Below are 18,163 nucleotides of genomic sequence, written 5' to 3'. Positions count from 1 at the left end.
AGTGGAAGCGCAGAGAAACCCGGGGAGGGCGCTTAAGAACGGGCCAGGGCGCCCGGCTGGGCTGCCCTGCCTCTCGGGCGCCGGCCAGGCGTCCCGGCCGCCCCACCATGCCGTCGGAGCGCGCCGAAGCTCAGCCCGGGGCGGGCGGGCCGGGAGAGGGCCCGGGGCCCCTGCCGCTGCGGCGCCCCCTCCTGCGCACCCGGAGGGAGAGGCCGCGCGCGCCCGCCCGCTCTTTCTGCGCGCGGCCCTCCCCGCTGCCCCCGCCCTCGCGCCCTGTTTGGAGGGAGCCACCCTGACGTCGGAGCCGCTCCCCCGCGCCGCGCGCCCGCCCGGGGCCGCAGACAGCGCGCAGCGCAGCCCAGCCGAGCGTCGCGGGGCCGCCCCCCAGCCCTGCCGGCCGCCTCGCCGAGCCTCCTGGGGCGCCCGGGCCCGCGACCCCCGCACCCAGCTCCGCAGGACCCGGCGGGCGCGCGCGGTAAGTCCCGCCCGGGCCGGCATGCGGGCGCCCGGCTTCCAGAGGCTTCGGTCGCGGGGGCAGTGCCGCGCCCCCAGCCCGGAGCTGCGTCCCCCGGCGCGTCCGGCGGCCGCGGGCACCGGGTGGAGGCGCCGCCGCCGAGCTCAGGAGCCCTGGGGGACCTGGCGGGCGCCTCCGGACGCCGGCGCTGGGGACGTGGGCGCGGCACGGGGTGGCCGGGGGGCACCGCCGCGTCCGGAGCCCGTCCCCAGACTCGCCCCGGGGTTCCGTTTCTGGATCGGAGTTTCCGCGGCCGGGAGAGAGAGGGAGTGAGGGAGGGAGATGCGTGGCCGGGCGGGCCGGGCTCGCATGTCCCCCGGCCGTGCCCGGGCCTCGCCGCGCCGCGCCTCTCGGCTCTGGACGTTTCCGCCTCCCGCAGCCCCCTCTGCTTCGGTCCCCACGTCCGTGTGTCTGTCTCTCCGTCGCTCCGTTTCCGCCGCTCACTTTCCCCTGGTCTGCCCGTCTCTTTCCGTTCCCCGCCTGCCTCCGTGTTCGGCTGCCCGCGTTTGTGTCTCTGCCTCTGGCTTTTCTCTCCCTCTCTCTGTCTCTGCGCTGCCCTCTGTGGGGGTCTCGCCCTGTGTCTGCGCCTCTCCCTGGTCCCCCGCCCTCCGATCCAGACAATCCCCCCAGTGTCGGAGGCTCGCCTTCCCCCAGCAGGGTTCACGAATAGTTTCCTAGACCGGGTGCGGCAAACCCTCCCCCTGCCTCCCGCCGGCCCCGAGGCCTGGCCCGGGTCATCTCCCTGGAATTGAGTCTGGGGCAGGGAGAGCCAGCCTTTCCGGGGGCTCAGTTTTCTTAAGAATTCCACCCCCGCGAGGCCGGCTGGACGACAGGCCCTGCTGCGGGCCACCTGCCCGGCCCGCTCCCAGGGCGGGGCGATTCTGATCGTTTACAAGCGGCGGCAAAGGGGGCAGCCGCCTGCCTTGGCGTGGCCGGAGGTTGGCGGGCATCAAGGGAGAAGGCCACACTTCCAGGCTTTCGGAGGCCCTCGCTCCCCAAGCTGGACGCCACCGGCCTGTAACTAGGGGCACCCCAGGAAAACAGAGGTCAGGGCTGGAGGCCAAAGACCGGGCGCTGGCGGGGAAGCAATTTGTCAACAAGGAGCCCCTCACCCTTTGTTACTGCGGAATGGGGCCTCCCTAGACTCCCCCAGATGCTGGGACTGCTTGGGCGTGGTTTGCCTTGAGTTGGGGCCAAAGAAAAGGCGAGGCTGCAGCGTTTCCTCGGTGACCCCCACCCCTGCAAGCTGGACCTCTCTCCCGGGCCTGTGTTTTGGAGGGGTGGACAGGGGAGTAGGTGTTCTGCATCGGCCAGGGATATCGCCTCATTATTTTAAAGTGAAATTTCAGGCTGAGTTTAGCTGCTTCCCCCACCCACAACCCCAAGGGTCGGAGGCTGCCGGAGCGGGCAGGGTTGTTGGTGAGGTCTGCAGTGGAACTTCTGCTGAGCAGATGTGCAGCCTGGCCCTGCAGCAGCTCATTAGCATGGATTTGTTTTGGAGGCTGTTTTTGGTTTGCGGGCAGGAGGGTCTGCGGTAAGGAGGGCCGTGGCCTGGGTTGGGGGGCTGGCACAGAGGTGGCCAGGGCTGGAAGGTGCAGGCAGGCCTGGGTGGCACGGGGTCGGCCCTGTGTGTCCGCCCCCTGGACAGTTGACTCATGCTCTCCCCAGTGCTGAAGGAAGGAAGGAAAAGCCACCCTGCCGTGAGACTGGGGTCGTGGAATCACAGTGGCCTTAAGCAGTATGCTGGAGCGAGGCTCCTCCCTGGGGGATCTGCTGAAATGGAAGTTCCCAGGCCAGGCTGCCCATTTTACAGGTTGCAAACGTGAAGCTTAGAGAGGGGAAGCAAATGGTCAGTGGCTCGAGCTGTAACCATTAGACTCTCCTGACTCCAGGCACACAGAGAGCCAATGTATGAGCTTTGGCCAGAACTCATCCTCAAACCCCAGGGTGAGCCCAGGAAACCCGGTTGGGCTGACCAGAGTCGGGGCCTGACCTGGGTGCGCAGGGAGCCCCAGGCCTGACACTGCCTTGCCCCTTCATAGAGCAACAATTTCAGTTGCACCATTCAAGGAAGTCCCTGTGCTCATTTCAAGACCTGGAGCGATCGCCCCGCCCTTGCCAAGCCCCAAGCCTAGGGCTGCAGCCCAGCCACCCTCCACACCCTCTGCACCCAGCAGCATGCTCAGCCTGGCAGTGGGGCACAGCCTGTTTACTTGAAGTTGGATTCTGGAGGAGGCTGGTGTCTCCACGACCCTGTCTTAGAGTCTGAGTGGGATCTTCCTCCCAGTTCCCACCTTAGATAGGGAATCATGTTGGGTGGCCCTTGACAGTTTCTAAAATCCATTCCCAGCTGTCATCCCACTTGCTTGAGTTTCACCTCAAGGTTTTCCCTAAATCCAGTTTCACTGGGGCAGATGCAGCTCAGACTGAAATAGCCTCAGGACCTGCCGAGGATCCTGTAGGAGCGAGAGGCCGAAGGGAGCAGGCAGAGGCCAGGGAGGATAAGAGGCCCAAGCTAGCACTTAAAGTGCCATGGACTGAGGGATTAACTATGATGGGCGATCTCTCCAGAGGTTTCCATGTATTCTTCAGTTTAATTCTCACAGCTGTCCTGTGAGCTGGATATTAGCACTGTCCCCACTTTGCAGATGAGGAAACCGGCCCAAGCTAGCACTTAAAGTGCCATGGACTGAGGAATTAACTATGATGGGCGATCTCTCCAGAGGTTTCCATGTATTCTTCAGTTTAATTCTCACAGCTGTCCTGTGAGCTGGATATTAGCACTGTCCCCACTTTGCAGATGAGGAAACCGGCCCAAGCTAGCACTTAAAGTGCCATGGACTGAGGAATTAACTATGATGGGCGATCTCTCCAGAGGTTTCCATGTATTCTTCAGTTTAATTCTCACAGCTGTCCTGTGAGCTGGATATTAGCACTGTCCCCACTTTGCAGATGAGGAAACTGAGGTACAGAAAGGTTAAAATGGGGCCAAGCGATCCTAGTGCTTTGGGAGGCTGAAGTGGGAGTTCAAGACCAGCCTGGTCAACAAAGGGAGACCTTGTCTCTCCAAAAAATACAAAAAATTAGCTGGGCATGGTGGTGTATGCCTGTAGTACCAGCTATTCTGGAGGCTGAGGTGGGAGGATCACTTGAGCCCCAGAGTTTGAGGCTGCCGTGAGCTATGATTGTGCCACCGCGCTCCAGCCTGGGTAACAGAGTGAGATCCTGTTACAAATAAAAACATAAAGATAGAAAGAGAAATATTAGAATAGCTGAGCTAAGATTTGAAGCCCAGTCTGTCATAATTGTGGAGAATGGAGGAGGAGAGCCAGACCCTGCCCTTAGTGAGTGTGGGGGGAGAGGAAAGGTGGGAGAGGCAGGGGAAGGGGAGCATCTGGTTTGAAAGCCACCAGCCACAAACGCTGCGTGCTCGTTGTGCATGCGGACTGTGGTGTCACCTGAATGCTGAGCCCACAGGTAGAATTGTCCATCCCCATCAGCTGGGGCCAAGTGTGGGGAGGTTCCCAGAGGAGGTTCTGGAAGCAGGAGGTGAAGATGGGGAGGGAGAGCCCTGCCTTTCCACCGAGGATTTGTCAGCCCTGCCCTCCACGGCTCTGCACCGAGTGGTTGCTGGAACCGGTAACAGGAAAGGCCTGGGGGGTGCGTGTGTGTGTGCGCGCGTGTGTGCATGCTTGTGCGGGTGTGCATTTTCTTGTGCATATATAGGCATGCTTATATATGCGTCTGTGTGTTCTGCGTTCATAGGGGGCGCAGGTGGTTTGGGGTATGCCTGCTTTTGTGTGTGTGTGGGTCTGGGGTGAGTGGATACACTCTACCTTGAAAATCCTGGTATATCTGGCCTTGAGTGACCTTGAATATTCAGACTTAACCCAGAAGAGGAATTGGGGAGGATGGTTCACTTGTTATACCAAAGCTAATCCACTCTACAAAGGGTTCTGCGGTGGGCGGGAGTCAGGAAGAAGTAAGTGTTCCTTGAAATCTAGGCCACTCCCGTGTATTTAGGGTGCATTTAGGATGCCTTTCCAGGTACTGGAATCCAGGCAGTGGGGCTGGGGGGCCTCAGCGGCAGTGCTGTTAATCGAAGCCCCTTTCCTGGGGGCTGGGAGGCCGTTGCTCCTGGCCTGGCTGGGCCTCAGAGTCCCGTGGGGAGCACATTCAGGTGCCCAGGCCGTGCCTCATACCTGGGGGGTCACACGAGGAGGGCCGGGCCCCGGCGTCTCAGTTTTGGCAGGCATCTCAGGAAAGAGGTTTCACAGGCCTGACCCCGAAGCTGGCCTTCCTGGGGGACCCTCTGGACCAAGACTTCCAGGAAAGCAACCAGGGCAGGGCTGCTGTGTTTGTTCCCTGCCCTCTTCCCCGGAGTGGGAGCTATGGGTGGGTCACTTCCTTGACCTGTGCCTCAGTTTCCACAGTGCCAGAATGGGTCTGCTGTTGTCACCTCCCGGGGAATTTCCTTTCTGTGTGGGCGGCAGCTCAGAATATACCAGGCATTGGCAGAGGGCCGCTGAGGAAGTGGAGGGCTTGGATTTGGGAGTGGTGGGTGGGTGGGGTTGGGAAGACACTCACCTGTACTAAGGGCACCTCCTTTAAAGCCTCACAGCGCCCCCATGAGGGAGGATCGTGTCACACATACCTTTACCAGGGCTCCAAGAGCCAGGGTCAGCCATGGCCACAAGACGGTTGGCTAGGGAGTCAGGAATGGGATTTGAACTCTGGTCTGTGGAGCCCCCAAGCTTCCAGTCCAGGCAGTGGCTGAACGCTAGGGTGTTAACAGGAATGAGAGGCACAGTCGGCTGGGGCAGTGGTGGGAGCTCCAGGCCTCATCCTGACTCCAGATTCCATCGTTTCTTGCTTCTTTCTCTTCAGTGAACCTTTTCACCTGCAAGGGTAGCCGGGGGTTAACCTGCTACCCTCCAGGTTCAAATCCCGGTTCTCCTGTTTACTAACAGTGTAAGCCCAAGCAGATTTCTTGGCCTCTCTGTGCCTCAGTTTCTTCATCTAAAAATGGGGGAAAGAATAGGATCAGGCAGTTATTGTAGGACAGAATAAATTAATATCCAGTCACACACCACATAATGATGAACCACATACACAATGGTGCTGCCATAAAATTATTATTATTATTATTATTATTATTATTATTTTGAGATGGAGTCTCGCTCTGTCCCCCAGGCTGGAGTGCAGTGGTGCAATCTTGGCTCACTGCAACCTCTGCCTCCCGGGTTCAAGTGATTCTCCTGCCTCAGCCTCCTGAGTAGCTGGGACTACAGGCATGTGCCACCACACCCGGCTAGTTTTTGTATTTTTAGTAGAGACGGGGTTTCGCCATGTTGGCCAGGCTGGTCTCGAACTCCTGACCTCAAGTGATCTGCCCACCTCGATCTCCCAAAATGCTGGGATTACAGGCGTGAGCCACTGCACCTGGCCTCCCATAGAATTATAATACCGTATTTTTACTACACCTTTTCTTTCTTTCATGATTGTGTAGTGGCACGATCCTGGCTCACTGCAGCCTCAACCTCCCAGGCCCGAGTGAACCTCTCACTTCAGCCTCCCAAGTAACTGGGACCACAGGCATGCACCACCACGCCTGGCTAGTTTTTAAATTTTTGTAGAGATGGGATCGTCTTATGTTGCCCAGGCTGGTCTTGAATTCCTGAGCTCAAGCAATTCTCTCACCTTGGCCTCCCAAAGTGCTGGGATTACAGGTGTGAGCCACCATGCTTAGCCTACTTTACGTTTTCTTTTCTTTTCTTTTTTTTTTTTTTTGAGACAGAGTCTCTCTTTGTCGCCCAGGCTGGAGTGCAGTGGCGTGATCTCGGCTCACTGCAAGCTCCGCCTCCCGGGTTCACGCCATTCTCCTGCCTCAGCCTCCGTGTGTGTTACAGTGACCTACAGTATTTAGTACAGTCACATGTGGTCCAGATTTGTAGCCTAGGAGCAATGGGCTATGCCATATAGCCTAGGTTTGTAATAGACTAGACTATTCAGGTTTGAGTTCACTCTATCACCTAATGGCACATTTCTCAGAGTGCATCCCCATGGCTAAGTGACGCATGACTATAATTGCGCTCTTATATTTAGTTCAGAATTCAGAACCTCTGCTTCCCTCCTGAGAGCCATCTCTGACTGTGCCAACTCAAAACAACTGCCCCCTTTTTACCCACGTCCCTGGACCTCCCCTCAGGGGAGTGTCTGAGTGGGCATAGGGTCTGTGCCCCCAGCTCCCTGCCCTCACCCTTGCCTTTCTCCCCACCCTCCTAGAAGTGAGTGAGTGTGGAACTGCAGGGCCCTGAACGGCCCAGGGCAGGGCATTGCTTTGCCTGACTTGCTGGGGGCCTTGGGACAGCCCCTTGCAGAGCAGGGAGACTTGGCTGGGAGATCTCCAACTTTCCTTCCCGCCCTCGCTTTTGGGGAGTCCCATGACTTGCTGTGTGACCTTCAGGGCGGGAGGAAGGGTTGAGAATCTGGGTGAGGCTCTCAAGGCTCAGGAAGGAAAGTACGATCGCTGCTTAAAAAAAAAAAATAGATGAGTTGCTGCTTGAAAAAACAAAAAAGCATAAACCAACAAAAAAAGAAAACTTGCTAGCCAAGAGCCCACCCCACCGGTAGGGGCAGCCTGGGCTCTTCGGGACTGGGCAGGAGGGTGGGCGGAGGCAGGTGTGTCTGGATGACAGCCGTGTGTGGGAGAGACTTCATCTGGCATCCTCGCTGCCTCCTGTTCCAGCCCAGCCTTGGCTCTGATGCTGGCCCAGCCTTTCCCATGATCCCCTGGGGGGAAGAGAGCTGACCTTAGTGGGTGCCTCCTAGGTGCCGAGTACCTTCATTTACTCCTCCCAGTTATTCTCCAGGGAAGGTGCAATGCTTCCCATGTTAGGGTTGAGAAGGGCAGTTTCTGAGGAGTGAACTTATTTCTGGAGTCACACAGCTCCTAAGGGGAGGGGCTGCAGTTCAAACACTGGGGACTCCAGGGTCCACGCTTCCAGGGGGAGCCCGGGGAAAATGCTGGAGCTCCACGCTGCTGGCCCGGGGAGGCCAAGGCCCCAGCGCCCTGCGGAGAGCCTGCTAGGGCCTGGTGGGTTGGGTTATAGCACCCCTCTGTGGACACAGCTGGCCCTGTGATAACCTCAGCTGTGCACTGGAAAGGGTGGGAGGTAAGGAGGGGGCCTTCTGCCTCAGTTCGTCTCATTTCTCCTAACCTCTGCCCCAGCCTGACGCTGATAACCAGTTCCTGATCTCTGGGCCTGCAACCTCTTCCAAAAAGTCACCATTACCCCATTTCCCAGTAAGCCTCCATTAGCCTCAACCCCAGTCTCAACACTCGGCTTCAGCCTAGTTGTGACCCACAGCCTCAGTTGTGACCTCTCCTAATTCCAACTCCAAGTGCTCACCCCAGCCTCCCTCCCTCCCTCTTTTCTTTCCTGTCCTTTTTTTCCCTTTCCTTTTTGACAGGTTCTTGCTCTGTCACCCAGTCTGGAGTGCAGGGACGCAATCATGGCTCACTGCAGCCCCAAGCCTGGTCTCAAGCCATCCTCCCGCCTCAGCTTCCCACATAGCTGGACTACAGGTGCATATCACAATGCATAATGTGATAATAAAAAATGTGTTATCACAGTGTGATAATAAAAAATATTTTATTTTATTTTATTTTATTTTGAGACCAAGTCTCACTTTGCTTCCCAGGCTAGTCTTGGACTCCTGAGCTCAAGTGGTCCTCCCGCTTTGGCCTCCCAAAGTGCTGGAATTACAGGTGTGAGCCACCATGCCTGGCCCAGGCTACTTGCATTACAACCCCAGTCTCAATTCCAAATCCACATCACTTTCTGCCCCAGTCACCTCCCTGGCCCCCTGTGACCTGTTGTTCCTGAGGAAGCAAGATGGGGTCAGATATAGGAGGACAAGAGTCCCTGGACCTCTCCTAAGGGTCTAGGGGGCCAGTCCAGCCCAGGGAGCCCTGGCCTTAAATGGACCTCCAGGACCCTTCAGGTGTGCTGTGGGCAGACCCTGACTCAGGAGTGAGGAAGCCTCCTGCATGCCAGGCTTGTTGAAAAATTCACTGGGTTGCCAGTTAGGGAGGAATCCATTCTATTTTGTTAGGATGTGGTTGTACTGGAAACATGGGCTTTGTCAGCGAGACCGGAAATGCGTGGGTGAGGGCCTGGATCGTGACAGGAACTCATCTGGGAGGCAGCGGGGGGGCAGCCTGTCCGACCTCACTTCCAGCTGCCCTTCCTCCCCAGTGGGCTGGGAGTGGGGCTTATCCCGCCATTGGGGTCCCCTGAGATGGAGACCTGCAGGAGAGGGGCAGGAGCTGGGGGAACTTGCTGGATGGGGAGCGGAGTGCTTGGAGGGGGTCACAGCCCTGCAGGAGCCCCGCTCAGCCAGCCCTCCTCTAGACCCCTGCTCCCCAGACACTTTATAAAGTACTTGGCTCTGGGCTGGGCGCAGTGGCTCACACCTGTAATCCCAGCACTTTGGGAGGCCGAGGTGGGCAGATCACTTGAGGTCAGGAGTTTGAGACCAGCCTGGCCAACCTGATGAAACCCCATCTCTACTAAAAATACAAAAATCAGCCAGGTGTGGTGGCGAATGCCTGTAATTCCAGCTACTCTGGAGGCTGAGGCAGGAGAATCACTTGAACCCGGGAGGCGGAGGTTGCAGTGAGCCAAGATCATGCCATGACACTCCAGCCTGGGCGACAGAGTGAGACTCTGTCTCAAAAAAATAGATAAGTAAGGCCGGGCGCAGTGGCTCACACCTGTAATCCCAGCACTTTGGGAGGCTGAGGCGGGCGGATCACGAGGTCAGGAGATTGAGACCATCCTGGCTAACACGGTGAAACCCCGTCTCTACTGAAAATACAAAAAATTAGCAGGGCATGGTGGTGGGCGCCTGCAGTCCCAGCTACACGGGAGGCTGAGGCAGGAGAATGGCGTGAACCCGGGAGGCGGAGCTTGCAGTGAGCAGAGATCGTGCCACTGCACTCCAGCCTGGGCAACAGAGCGAGACTCCGTCTCAAAAAAAAAAAAAAAAAAAAAAAAAGTACCTGGCTCTGCCATCTCCATGGCCCATGGTAGGATTGTCCTAAATGGGATGCCCAGTCCCAAGCCACCTGACTCCTGGTGCTGGGCTTCTGTGGGGCCACTGGGACCAGGACTTGTCCCCTCTTCCTCCTGATTTAGCCTCACCCAGGCCCTTCTAGGGACTGTCCCAAGGTAAAGAATCCCTGACTGAGCGCATAGCTGCCTAGGAAGCCTGATCAAAACGCAGACTCCTACCCACCCTAGAACTTTTACTCCACAAGTTCCTAGGGAATTCTGATCATTTGTCAGGTTTGGGAACCACTGGCCTGGCTCACTGCGCTCATTTTACAGGTGGTGGGGAAACAGGTCTGAGTGTCCCGGTCACCCAGCACACGTGGACCCATGCCCTTTCTCGGCTGTGCCGTCCTCCGAGGGTTTGGGGGCCTCCTTGAAGAAGGCACTGCCCTCATCTCTGAAGCCTCCCTCCCCCGTGCTTTTTGCACTGGGGGGCATGGGTGAAACTTACCTGGGGCGAGTCTCCTGCAAGCGGAATCCTTTGACACAGACTGCCCTGCAGCGCCACCTTTTGGCAGATTCTGGTATTGTTTTAGTATCTCGCTCCATCCTATAGCAGGGGAATTTGCAAATGGCCAAGTGCTTAGCTTTGATTGGCTCCCGCTTGACTCACGTGTTAGAATGGGGCTGGGGACAGTGATCTGTGTAGAGCCCTTGTGGATTCGAGTTTCTGGTGAGGCATCTTAGAGATCAAAACTGTCTGGTTCAGGGTCAGTTTTTTTGCCTGAGGTCTGGCCAGCCAAGGTGGCCCAGGAATTCACTGCAGACCAGGTGCGGTGGCTCACGCCTGTAATCCCAGCACTTTGGAATGCTGAAGCAGGAAGATCGCTTGAGCCCCAGGAGTTTGAGACCAGCCTGGGCAACACGGCGAAACCTGGTCTTTACAGAAGTTAGCCAGGTGTGGTGGCGGACGCCTGTAGTCCCAGCAACTCGGGAGGCTGAGGTGGGGGGATCACCTGAGCCCAGGGAAGTCGAGGCTTCAGTGAGCCGTGATCATGCCACTGCACTCCAGCGTGGGTGACCGAGTGAGATCTTTTCTCAAAAAACAAAACCAAAAAGAAATCACAGCAACGTGAAGGTTAAGGCTAACTTTTCAAACATCAGAATCCTGACAATGGTTGCAGTAGCTTTCAAGGAGACATGGTGTGTGGCCAGCCCCTCCAGGGCTGTGTGGACAGCTTTTTGTGTATTTTCCTGGATGACTCACAGCATCAAAGGGAGAAAGGAGGTAGTAATTATTCAGCACTTGACATGTGCTTGAACACTTCGTAATTGCAATCCTGTGCCAGGCAGTGGCACCATCTCCCCTTTTTAGATGAAGAAACCGAGGCACTGAGATAAAAAGTAACTTGCTCAAGGCAATTTAGGAAGTTGTAAAACCAACCAACACATATGGAATGTGTATTATCTGCTAGCCTCATTTAATATCTCATCTGACCTTCCAGATACCCATCTGATGTAGGTACCACTCCCAGCTCCAATTGTGAGATTCAGAGGGGAGAAATAACTTGTCCAAAGTTGCACTTGGTTAGTAAGTGGGAGAGCTGGGGTTGCGCCAAGGAGTCGGATGCCAGAGCCCATGCTGTAACACCACTGCCCGGCCCCCTGCACCTTGCTGTGCCTCACCTGGCACCTGTGCTCCGTTCTAGGGCTCTGGAGGCCACGGGCATGATGCTTCGGGTCCTGGTGGGGGCTGTCCTCCCTGCCATGCTACTGGCTGCCCCACCGCCCATCAACAAGCTGGCACTGTTCCCAGATAAGAGTGCCTGGTGCGAAGCCAAGAACATCACCCAGATCGTGGGCCACAGCGGCTGTGAGGCCAAGTCCATCCAGAACAGGTGGGACCCAAGTGATGGGTGGGGGGATGCGGACAGGGGCCCAAGGAGGGAGGAAGAGGACCAGGGCTGCCCATCCCTGCCTCCCCAACAGTGACACGGGCATGGTGACCTCTCCTCCCACAGGGCGTGCCTAGGACAGTGCTTCAGCTACAGCGTCCCCAACACCTTCCCGCAGTCCACAGAGTCCCTGGTTCACTGTGACTCCTGCATGCCAGCCCAGTCCATGTGGGAGATTGTGAGTACTGCCTGCCTGCCCCATCCAATCTCGGCCCGGAGCCTGCCCCAGCCTTGGCCTTTCTCCCCGGGCTCCTGTATTCCAGCAGATGGCCACAGGGCCTTAGAAAGGCCCCACTGTGTGCAGGGTGAAGGGCTTGTGCTGGGGATACAAGTGTGGGCCTCCCCCACAGGATGGCTCAGAAGTCTGACACCAACTTGTACAGGACAGGGATGTTCCCGAAGTTCCATTCTGATGTCTCTCATGGGCTGAAGTCCTTTCAGGGGCTTCCTGTTGTTATAGGATGAGACCAAAATCTTTGCCCTGTCCCGATAACCTGGCATGGCCTGGCTCAGTGGCCTTTCCAGCCTCCTCCTGCTTCCTGCCTTCCTTAGTAGCTTGACGCTTAACACAGCCACCTTCTTTCAGTGCCTCGCACCTGCTCCGTTCGCTTCTACCCCAGGGCCCTTGCACCTGTTCTTTTCCCTGTTTGGAACACCACCTCTGTCCCCTTTCTCTAGTTCACTTCTATTCATTCTTCTGCCCTTGGCCCAAGCAGCGTTTCCTCAGGGCCCCTTTCCAGGCCCCCTGACTGGGGCACACCCCGGTACCGTTGGCTCTCAGAGCACAGTATGCCTCCGCTTCAAGCATCTTTCACACCTGCAGTCTTCCATCTGCATCCGGGTGATTTTGACAGATCTGTTTCCCCCACTAGACTCTGATTTCCTTGAAGGAAATGTGTCTTTGTGTCCCCAGAGCTGGCACAGGGTAGGCGCTCTGTGGAAGGGAGGAAGGAAGAGAGGAAGGGAGGAAGAAGGAAAAAAGGTACTTAGATGGGTGATGATAGGGGCAGAGTAGGAGGTAGATGGGGTTCCTGCAGGGTGAGCCTCAGCTGGGCTGGGCTTTGGGGTGGGGCTCTTTTGAGGAAGTGAAGTCTGAGCTCAGACCCAAAGGCGCAGTTTAGGGCATGTGGTAGTTGGTGGGGGTAGGGGGGTGGGTGGGGGGAACCTTCCAGGCAAAGGGAACAGCATGTGCAGAGTCCCTGAGGCAGAGCCCAAGCACGGGATTGGTAAGAGTGGTGCAGGGTCAGGGGTAGGGGGGCCAGCCAGCTGGTGGCACCTGAAGGTCCTGGGTGGCCTTAGTGAGGGGTCAGGGTTTGTCTCCAAGTGCAGGGGGATCGCGGCGGTGGGGGCGATTTTAGCAGGGGCAGGCCACACTGGTGGCTGCTGGTGGGGAATGGGTGGGAAGGTGGCAGGACTGGATGTGAGGAGACAGCTCTGGTGGCTTGTGCAGGGGTTCAATTTCCCCCTCCCCATGGGACCCCAGAGCTAACTGGGCATCACAGGTGGGCTCTGGGATTCTTGATCCCATGAGGAAGTATTACCCTAGGGGCTGCCTTACCTGCGCCAGGCCTTTGGGAACATGCCTCTGCTTCTCTCTTGCCCTCTGCAGGTGACGCTGGAGTGCCCGGGCCACGAGGAGGTGCCCAGGGTGGACAAGCTGGTGGAGAAGATCCTGCACTGTAGCTGCCAGGCCTGCGGCAAGGAGCCTAGTCACGAGGGGCTGAGCGTCTATGTGCAGGGCGAGGATGGGCCGGGATCCCAGCCCGGCACCCACCCTCACCCCCATCCCCACCCCCATCCTGGCGGGCAGACCCCTGAGCCCGAGGACCCCCCTGGGGCCCCCCACACGGAGGAAGAGGGGGCTGAGGACTGAGGCCCCCCAACTCTTCCTCCCCTCTCATCCCCCTGTGGAATGTTGGGTCTCACTCTCTGGGGAAGAGTCAGGGGAGAAGCTGAAGCCCCCCTTTGGCACTGGATGGACTTGGCTTCAGACTCGGACTTGGAATGCTGCCCGGTTGCCATGGAGATCTGAAGGGGTGGGGTTAGAGCCAAGCTGCACAATTTAATATATTCCAGAGTGGGGGGAGGAAGCAGAGGTCTTCAGGGCTCTTTTTTTGGGGGGGGGGTGGTCTCTTCCTGTCTGGCTTCTAGAGATGTGCCTGTGGGAGGGGGAGGAAGTTGGCTGAGCCATTGAGTGCTGGGGGAGGCCATCCAAGATGGCATGAATCGGGCTAAGGTCCCTGGGGGTGCAGATGGTACTGCTGAGGTCCCGGGCTTAGGGTGAGCATCTTGCCAGCCTCAGGCTTGAGGGAGGGCTGGGCTAGAAAGACCACTGGCAGAAACAGGAGGCTCCGGCCCCACAGGTTTCCCCAAGGCCTCTCACCCCACTTCCCATCTCCAGGGAAGCATCGCCCCAGTGGCACTGAAGTGGCCCTCCCTCAGTGGAGGGGTTTGGGAGTCAGGCCTGGGCAGGACCCTGCTGACTCGTGGTGCGGGAGCTGGGAGCCAGGCTCTCCGGGCCTTTCTCTGGCTTCCTTGGCTTGCCTGGTGGGGGAAGGGGAGGAGGGGAAGAAGGAAAGGGAAGAGTCTTCCAAGGCCAGAGGGAGGGGGACAACCCCCCAAGACCATCCCTGAAGACGAGCATCCCCCTCCTCTCCCTGTTAGAAATGTTAGCGCCCCGCACTGTGCCCCAAGTTCTAGGCCCCCCAGAAAGCTGCCAGAGCCGGCCGCCCTCTCCCCTCTCCCAGGGATGCTCTTTGTAAATATCGGATGGGTGTGGGAGTGAGGGGTTACCTCCCTCGCCCCAAGGTTCCAGAGGCCCTAGGTGGGATGGGCTCGCTGAACCTCGAGGAACTCCAGGACGAGGAGGACATGGGACTCGCGTGGACAGCCAGGGTTCACTTGGGCTCTCTCTAGCTCCCCAATTCTGCCTGCCTCCTCCCTCCTAGCTGCACTTTAACCCTAGAAGGTGGGGACCTGGGGGGAGGGACAGGGCAGGCGGGCCCATGAAGAAAGCCCCTCGTTGCCCAGCACTGTCTGCGTCTGCTCTTCTGTGCCCAGGGTGGCTGCCAGCCCACTGCCTCCTGCCTGGGGTGGCCTGGCCCTCCTGGCTGTTGCGACGCGGGCTTCTGGAGCTTGTCACCATTGGACAGTCTCCCTGACGGACCCTCAGTCTTCTCATGAATAAATTCCTTCAGCGCCTGTGTTGTCCTCCTCACTGACTGGCTCTGCCGACCCATTTTCTCCGGAAGTGCCGGCAGCGAGGCCCAGGGGCAGCAGGGCCTGGGCTCAGGCAGTGGGGTGCTGAGCAGGCCTGCCTGGCCCCCATGCGGCACCACTGTCTCTGCATCCTTGTGGCCCTCTCCCTGTCTTGCCCTGTGCACCCCTGGCTCCTGATCCTCTTGTCTCCCCAGCTTTCACGTCTTTCCTTGGGTGCCAGTTTCTGGCCTCGCATACACCTTGGGTGGGCCTCCAGAACTGGGCTTCATGGATTTTGGCCCCTGGTCTCCTGGGCTTGCCTCATGCCATCTCTTCACCCACACAATGGCCCAGGATCAGCCCTTGCCTGGGCCTGGCCTGCCTGGCCCCCTGGGAGAAGGGGAAACAGACAAAAGTATTGGTTACAGATTAATATATAAGGCTGGGCCCTGTGCGGGGTCCTCGCCCAGTCCGCACCACCTCCCAGTGATGCGGATATTGTCCTCAATCTGTAGATGAGGCATCTGAAGAGCAGGTGCTAGTAAGTTTCCCAGGGTTATGCAGTGAAGAAATGGCAGCAGGACTGGAACCCAGGCATTGGCTCAGGGCCCACACCAAGCTTGGGCATGCCAGCACTCATTTGATCATTGAACAAGTCCATAGTAGGACATTTCACCTTTGTTCTACGGAGTGGGAAACTGGGGGTCTGGAAGCACAGGTGACTCATATAAACTCGCAGTTCCCTTGACTCCTGACCTCACACCTGGACACTTAATGGCGGCACAGTCTTGGGCAGGACCTGCCTTCATCCTGTGTCTGGAACAAAGCTGGGTGTATGTTCATAGATAAATAAGGGCTGGGCACAGTGGCTCACGCCTGTTATCCTAGCACTTTGGGAGGCCGAGGCAGGAGGATTGCCTGAGCAACAAAAAGTGAGACCCTGTCTCTATAAAAAATCAAAAAATTAGCCAGGTGTGGTGGTACGCGTCTGTATTCCCAGCTACATGGGAGGTTGAGGCCGGAGGATTGCTTGATCTCTGGAGGTCAAGGCTGCACTGAGTCATGTTTGTGTCACTACACTCCAGCCTGGGCAATAGAGTGAGAACCTGTCTCAAAAAAAAAAAAAAAAAAAAAAGGGAGGAAAGGAAGGGGAAGGGGAAGAAGAGAAAGGAAGGAAGAAAAAAGAAGCTTGTAAGGGTCTGCTGGAAATAAAGCAATAAAGCAAGAAGGTGAGTTGGCCTGGCTGGCGCAGCCTGGAATGCTAGCCAGAGTTCAGACTTCATTCTCATTGCATTGAGGCGCCCTAGAGGCGTCTGCAAAGCTGGGTTTCAGGAGACTAAGCTAGGTTGGAGGAGGGAGATGCTGGGGCTATCAGCGGGGACTGCAAGGCTGCAGGCGGGAGAGGATGGGGCCAGTTATGTCAGGCCGTGGGGTTGGAAAGGCAGGGCCGTGAGAAGCGCTGCTGATTGGATGTGGGATCCCAGAGAGGGAGTAGCCTGGCTGGAGAGACGTCAATTGAGAAGCATCTCTTGGTGTGCCACCTTCCGGGGATGGAGGGAGTTGCATCCTGCATCCTCCCCCTAGTGAGGAGGGACTTAAAAGTTTTTGTTTTTGTTTTTGTTTTGAGACGGAGTCTGGCTGTGTCGCCAGGCTGGAGTGCAGTGGCGCGATCTCGGATCACTGCAACCTCCGCCTTGCGGGTTCAAGTGATTCTCCTGCCTCAGCCTCCCGAGTAGCTGGGACTACAGGCGCCCGCCACCATACCCGGCTAATTTTTTTGTATTTTTAGTAGAGATGGGGTTTCACTGTGTTAGCCAGGATGGTCTTGATCTCCTGACCTCATGATCCGCCCACCTCAGCCTCCCAAAGTCTTGGGATTACAGGCGTGAGCCACTGCGCCTGGCCAACCCTGAAATGTTAAGAGGTCTAGGACTTCGTTATTTCATGGCCCAAATGACAGTTACAGGAGAGCACACACGAAGCGTCTATAAAGGTCTCAGCCAGGTGCGGGCCTCATGCCTGTAACTCTAGTGCTTTGAGAGGCTGAGGCAGGAGGATCAGTTGAGGCCAGGAGTTTGAGACCAGCCTGGGCAATACAGCAAGACCTTGTCTCTACAAAAAACTTAAAAAATTTAGCTGGGTGTGGTAGCGCACACCTCTAGTCCTACCTACTTGGGAGGCTGAGGGGGGAAGGTACCTTGAACACAGGAGTGCAAGGTTACACTGAGCTATGATAGCATCGCTGCCTCCAGCCTGGGCCACAGAAGGAGACTCTTGTCTCTAAAAAAGAAAAAAAAGTCTCAAGTTCAAGATAATAACAGTATGGCCGCAAGGTGGCACCATAACCCTGGCCCAATCTTAAAATAAAATTTTAAATTTTAGCACAGAGCGCATTATAACAAACATCAGTGGATCCATCACCCAGAATGAACAAATGTTAAAGTTATTGCCAGGTTTTCTTTAGTTTGTTTGTTTGTTTGTTTGAGACACTGTCACCCAGGCTGAAGTTCAGTGGCTATTCACACGTGTGATCATAGCTCACTGCAGCCTTGAACACTTGGCCTCAAGCAATCCTCTCACCTCAGTCTCACAAGTAGCTGAAACTAGAGTCATGCACCACCACGCTCGGCTAATCTTTAGGTGTTTTTTTAAAATAAAAGATATCAAGTATTGTGGGAAAAGTGAAAGCAGAAAGACTAATATTCTATGCACTACCTACAGATTTTTACAAAGCAACATTTATCAGGCAAAATTTTTTACTCATCTCATTCACAGCTCCACTGCCTTGGTTTCATAGCAGCAGAGAATTTAAGAGGCTTTGCACAACTTCACAGAGCAAGTGGCAGACTCTGGATGATGAACCCGGGTTGCTGGGCTCCAAAATCCTTCCACACAGCACCTCTCAGGGTTGCAGCTGTCCACGTCAGAAATCCCTGGGCTCAAGGAGTTAGCACAGAGCTGAATGCATTATGATTGTGCTGATGGGAACACTAAGGCCAAGAGCTAGCTTTTTTTTTTTTTTTTTTTTTTTTTTTTAGATGGAGTTTCGCTGTTTTTGCCCAGGCCAGAGTGCAGTGGTGTGATCTCAGCTCACTGCAACCTCTGCCTCGTGGGTTCAAGTGATTCTCCTGCCTCAGCCTCCTGAGTAGCTGGGATTATGGGCGTGCATCACTACACCTGGCTAATTTTGTATTTTTAGTAGAGACGGGGTTTCATCATATTGATCAGGCTGGTCTCGAACTCCTGACCTCAGGTGATCTGCCCGCCTTGGCCTCCCAAAGTGTTGGGATTACAGGCGTGAGCCACTGCACCCGGCCAGCTAGTGTTAACATAGTATCAAAGACACAGATTACATCAGTGTCATTTAATCCCCTCAGCTACTCTGTGAGGTGGGTGCCATATTGTTCTGCTAACTATTACAGAAGAGAAAGCTGTGA

At 56.5% G+C, this 18,163-nt stretch overlaps 1 protein-coding gene across 2 annotated transcripts; it reads left to right on the top strand.

Annotated features, from left to right (window-relative positions):
* The first annotated feature begins 315 nt into the window (after window positions 1-315).
* NBL1 (NBL1, DAN family BMP antagonist) lies at window positions 316-14,729 on the top strand. Of its 2 annotated transcripts, XM_055386277.2 has the most exons (5): window positions 338-475; window positions 7,988-8,102; window positions 11,283-11,471; window positions 11,595-11,706; window positions 13,138-14,729. In XM_055386277.2, exons 3-5 carry the CDS (start codon window positions 11,302-11,304, stop codon window positions 13,399-13,401), a joined length of 546 nt encoding a protein of 181 aa, XP_055242252.1. In that variant the 5' UTR covers window positions 338-475; window positions 7,988-8,102; window positions 11,283-11,301; the 3' UTR covers window positions 13,402-14,729. The 2 variants fall into 2 exon arrangements, with proteins under 2 accessions (XP_030863815.1, XP_055242252.1); XM_031007955.3 differs by lacking the exon at window positions 7,988-8,102 and having other exon boundaries at window positions 316-475.
* Window positions 14,730-18,163: the final 3,434 nt, after the last annotated feature.

The sequence above is a fragment of the Gorilla gorilla genome, chromosome 1 (genome assembly GCF_029281585.2).
Source record: "Gorilla gorilla gorilla isolate KB3781 chromosome 1, NHGRI_mGorGor1-v2.1_pri, whole genome shotgun sequence".
In the NCBI taxonomy this organism is placed as follows: Eukaryota; Metazoa; Chordata; class Mammalia; order Primates; family Hominidae; genus Gorilla; species Gorilla gorilla.
This window is presented reverse-complemented; position numbering and strand designations above follow the sequence as displayed.

Excerpts from the sequence above, each read along its gene's own strand:
- NBL1 (XM_031007955.3), top strand. The coding sequence starts at position 11,302 with ATGATGCTTCGGGTCCTGGTGGGGGCTGTCCTCCCTGCCATGCTACTG. Across the intron at positions 11,472-11,594 it reads GCCAAGTCCATCCAGAACAG|GGCGTGCCTAGGACAGTGCT; the intron begins GTGGGACCCAAG and ends CTCCTCCCACAG. Across the intron at positions 11,707-13,137 it reads CCCAGTCCATGTGGGAGATT|GTGACGCTGGAGTGCCCGGG; the intron begins GTGAGTACTGCC and ends TGCCCTCTGCAG.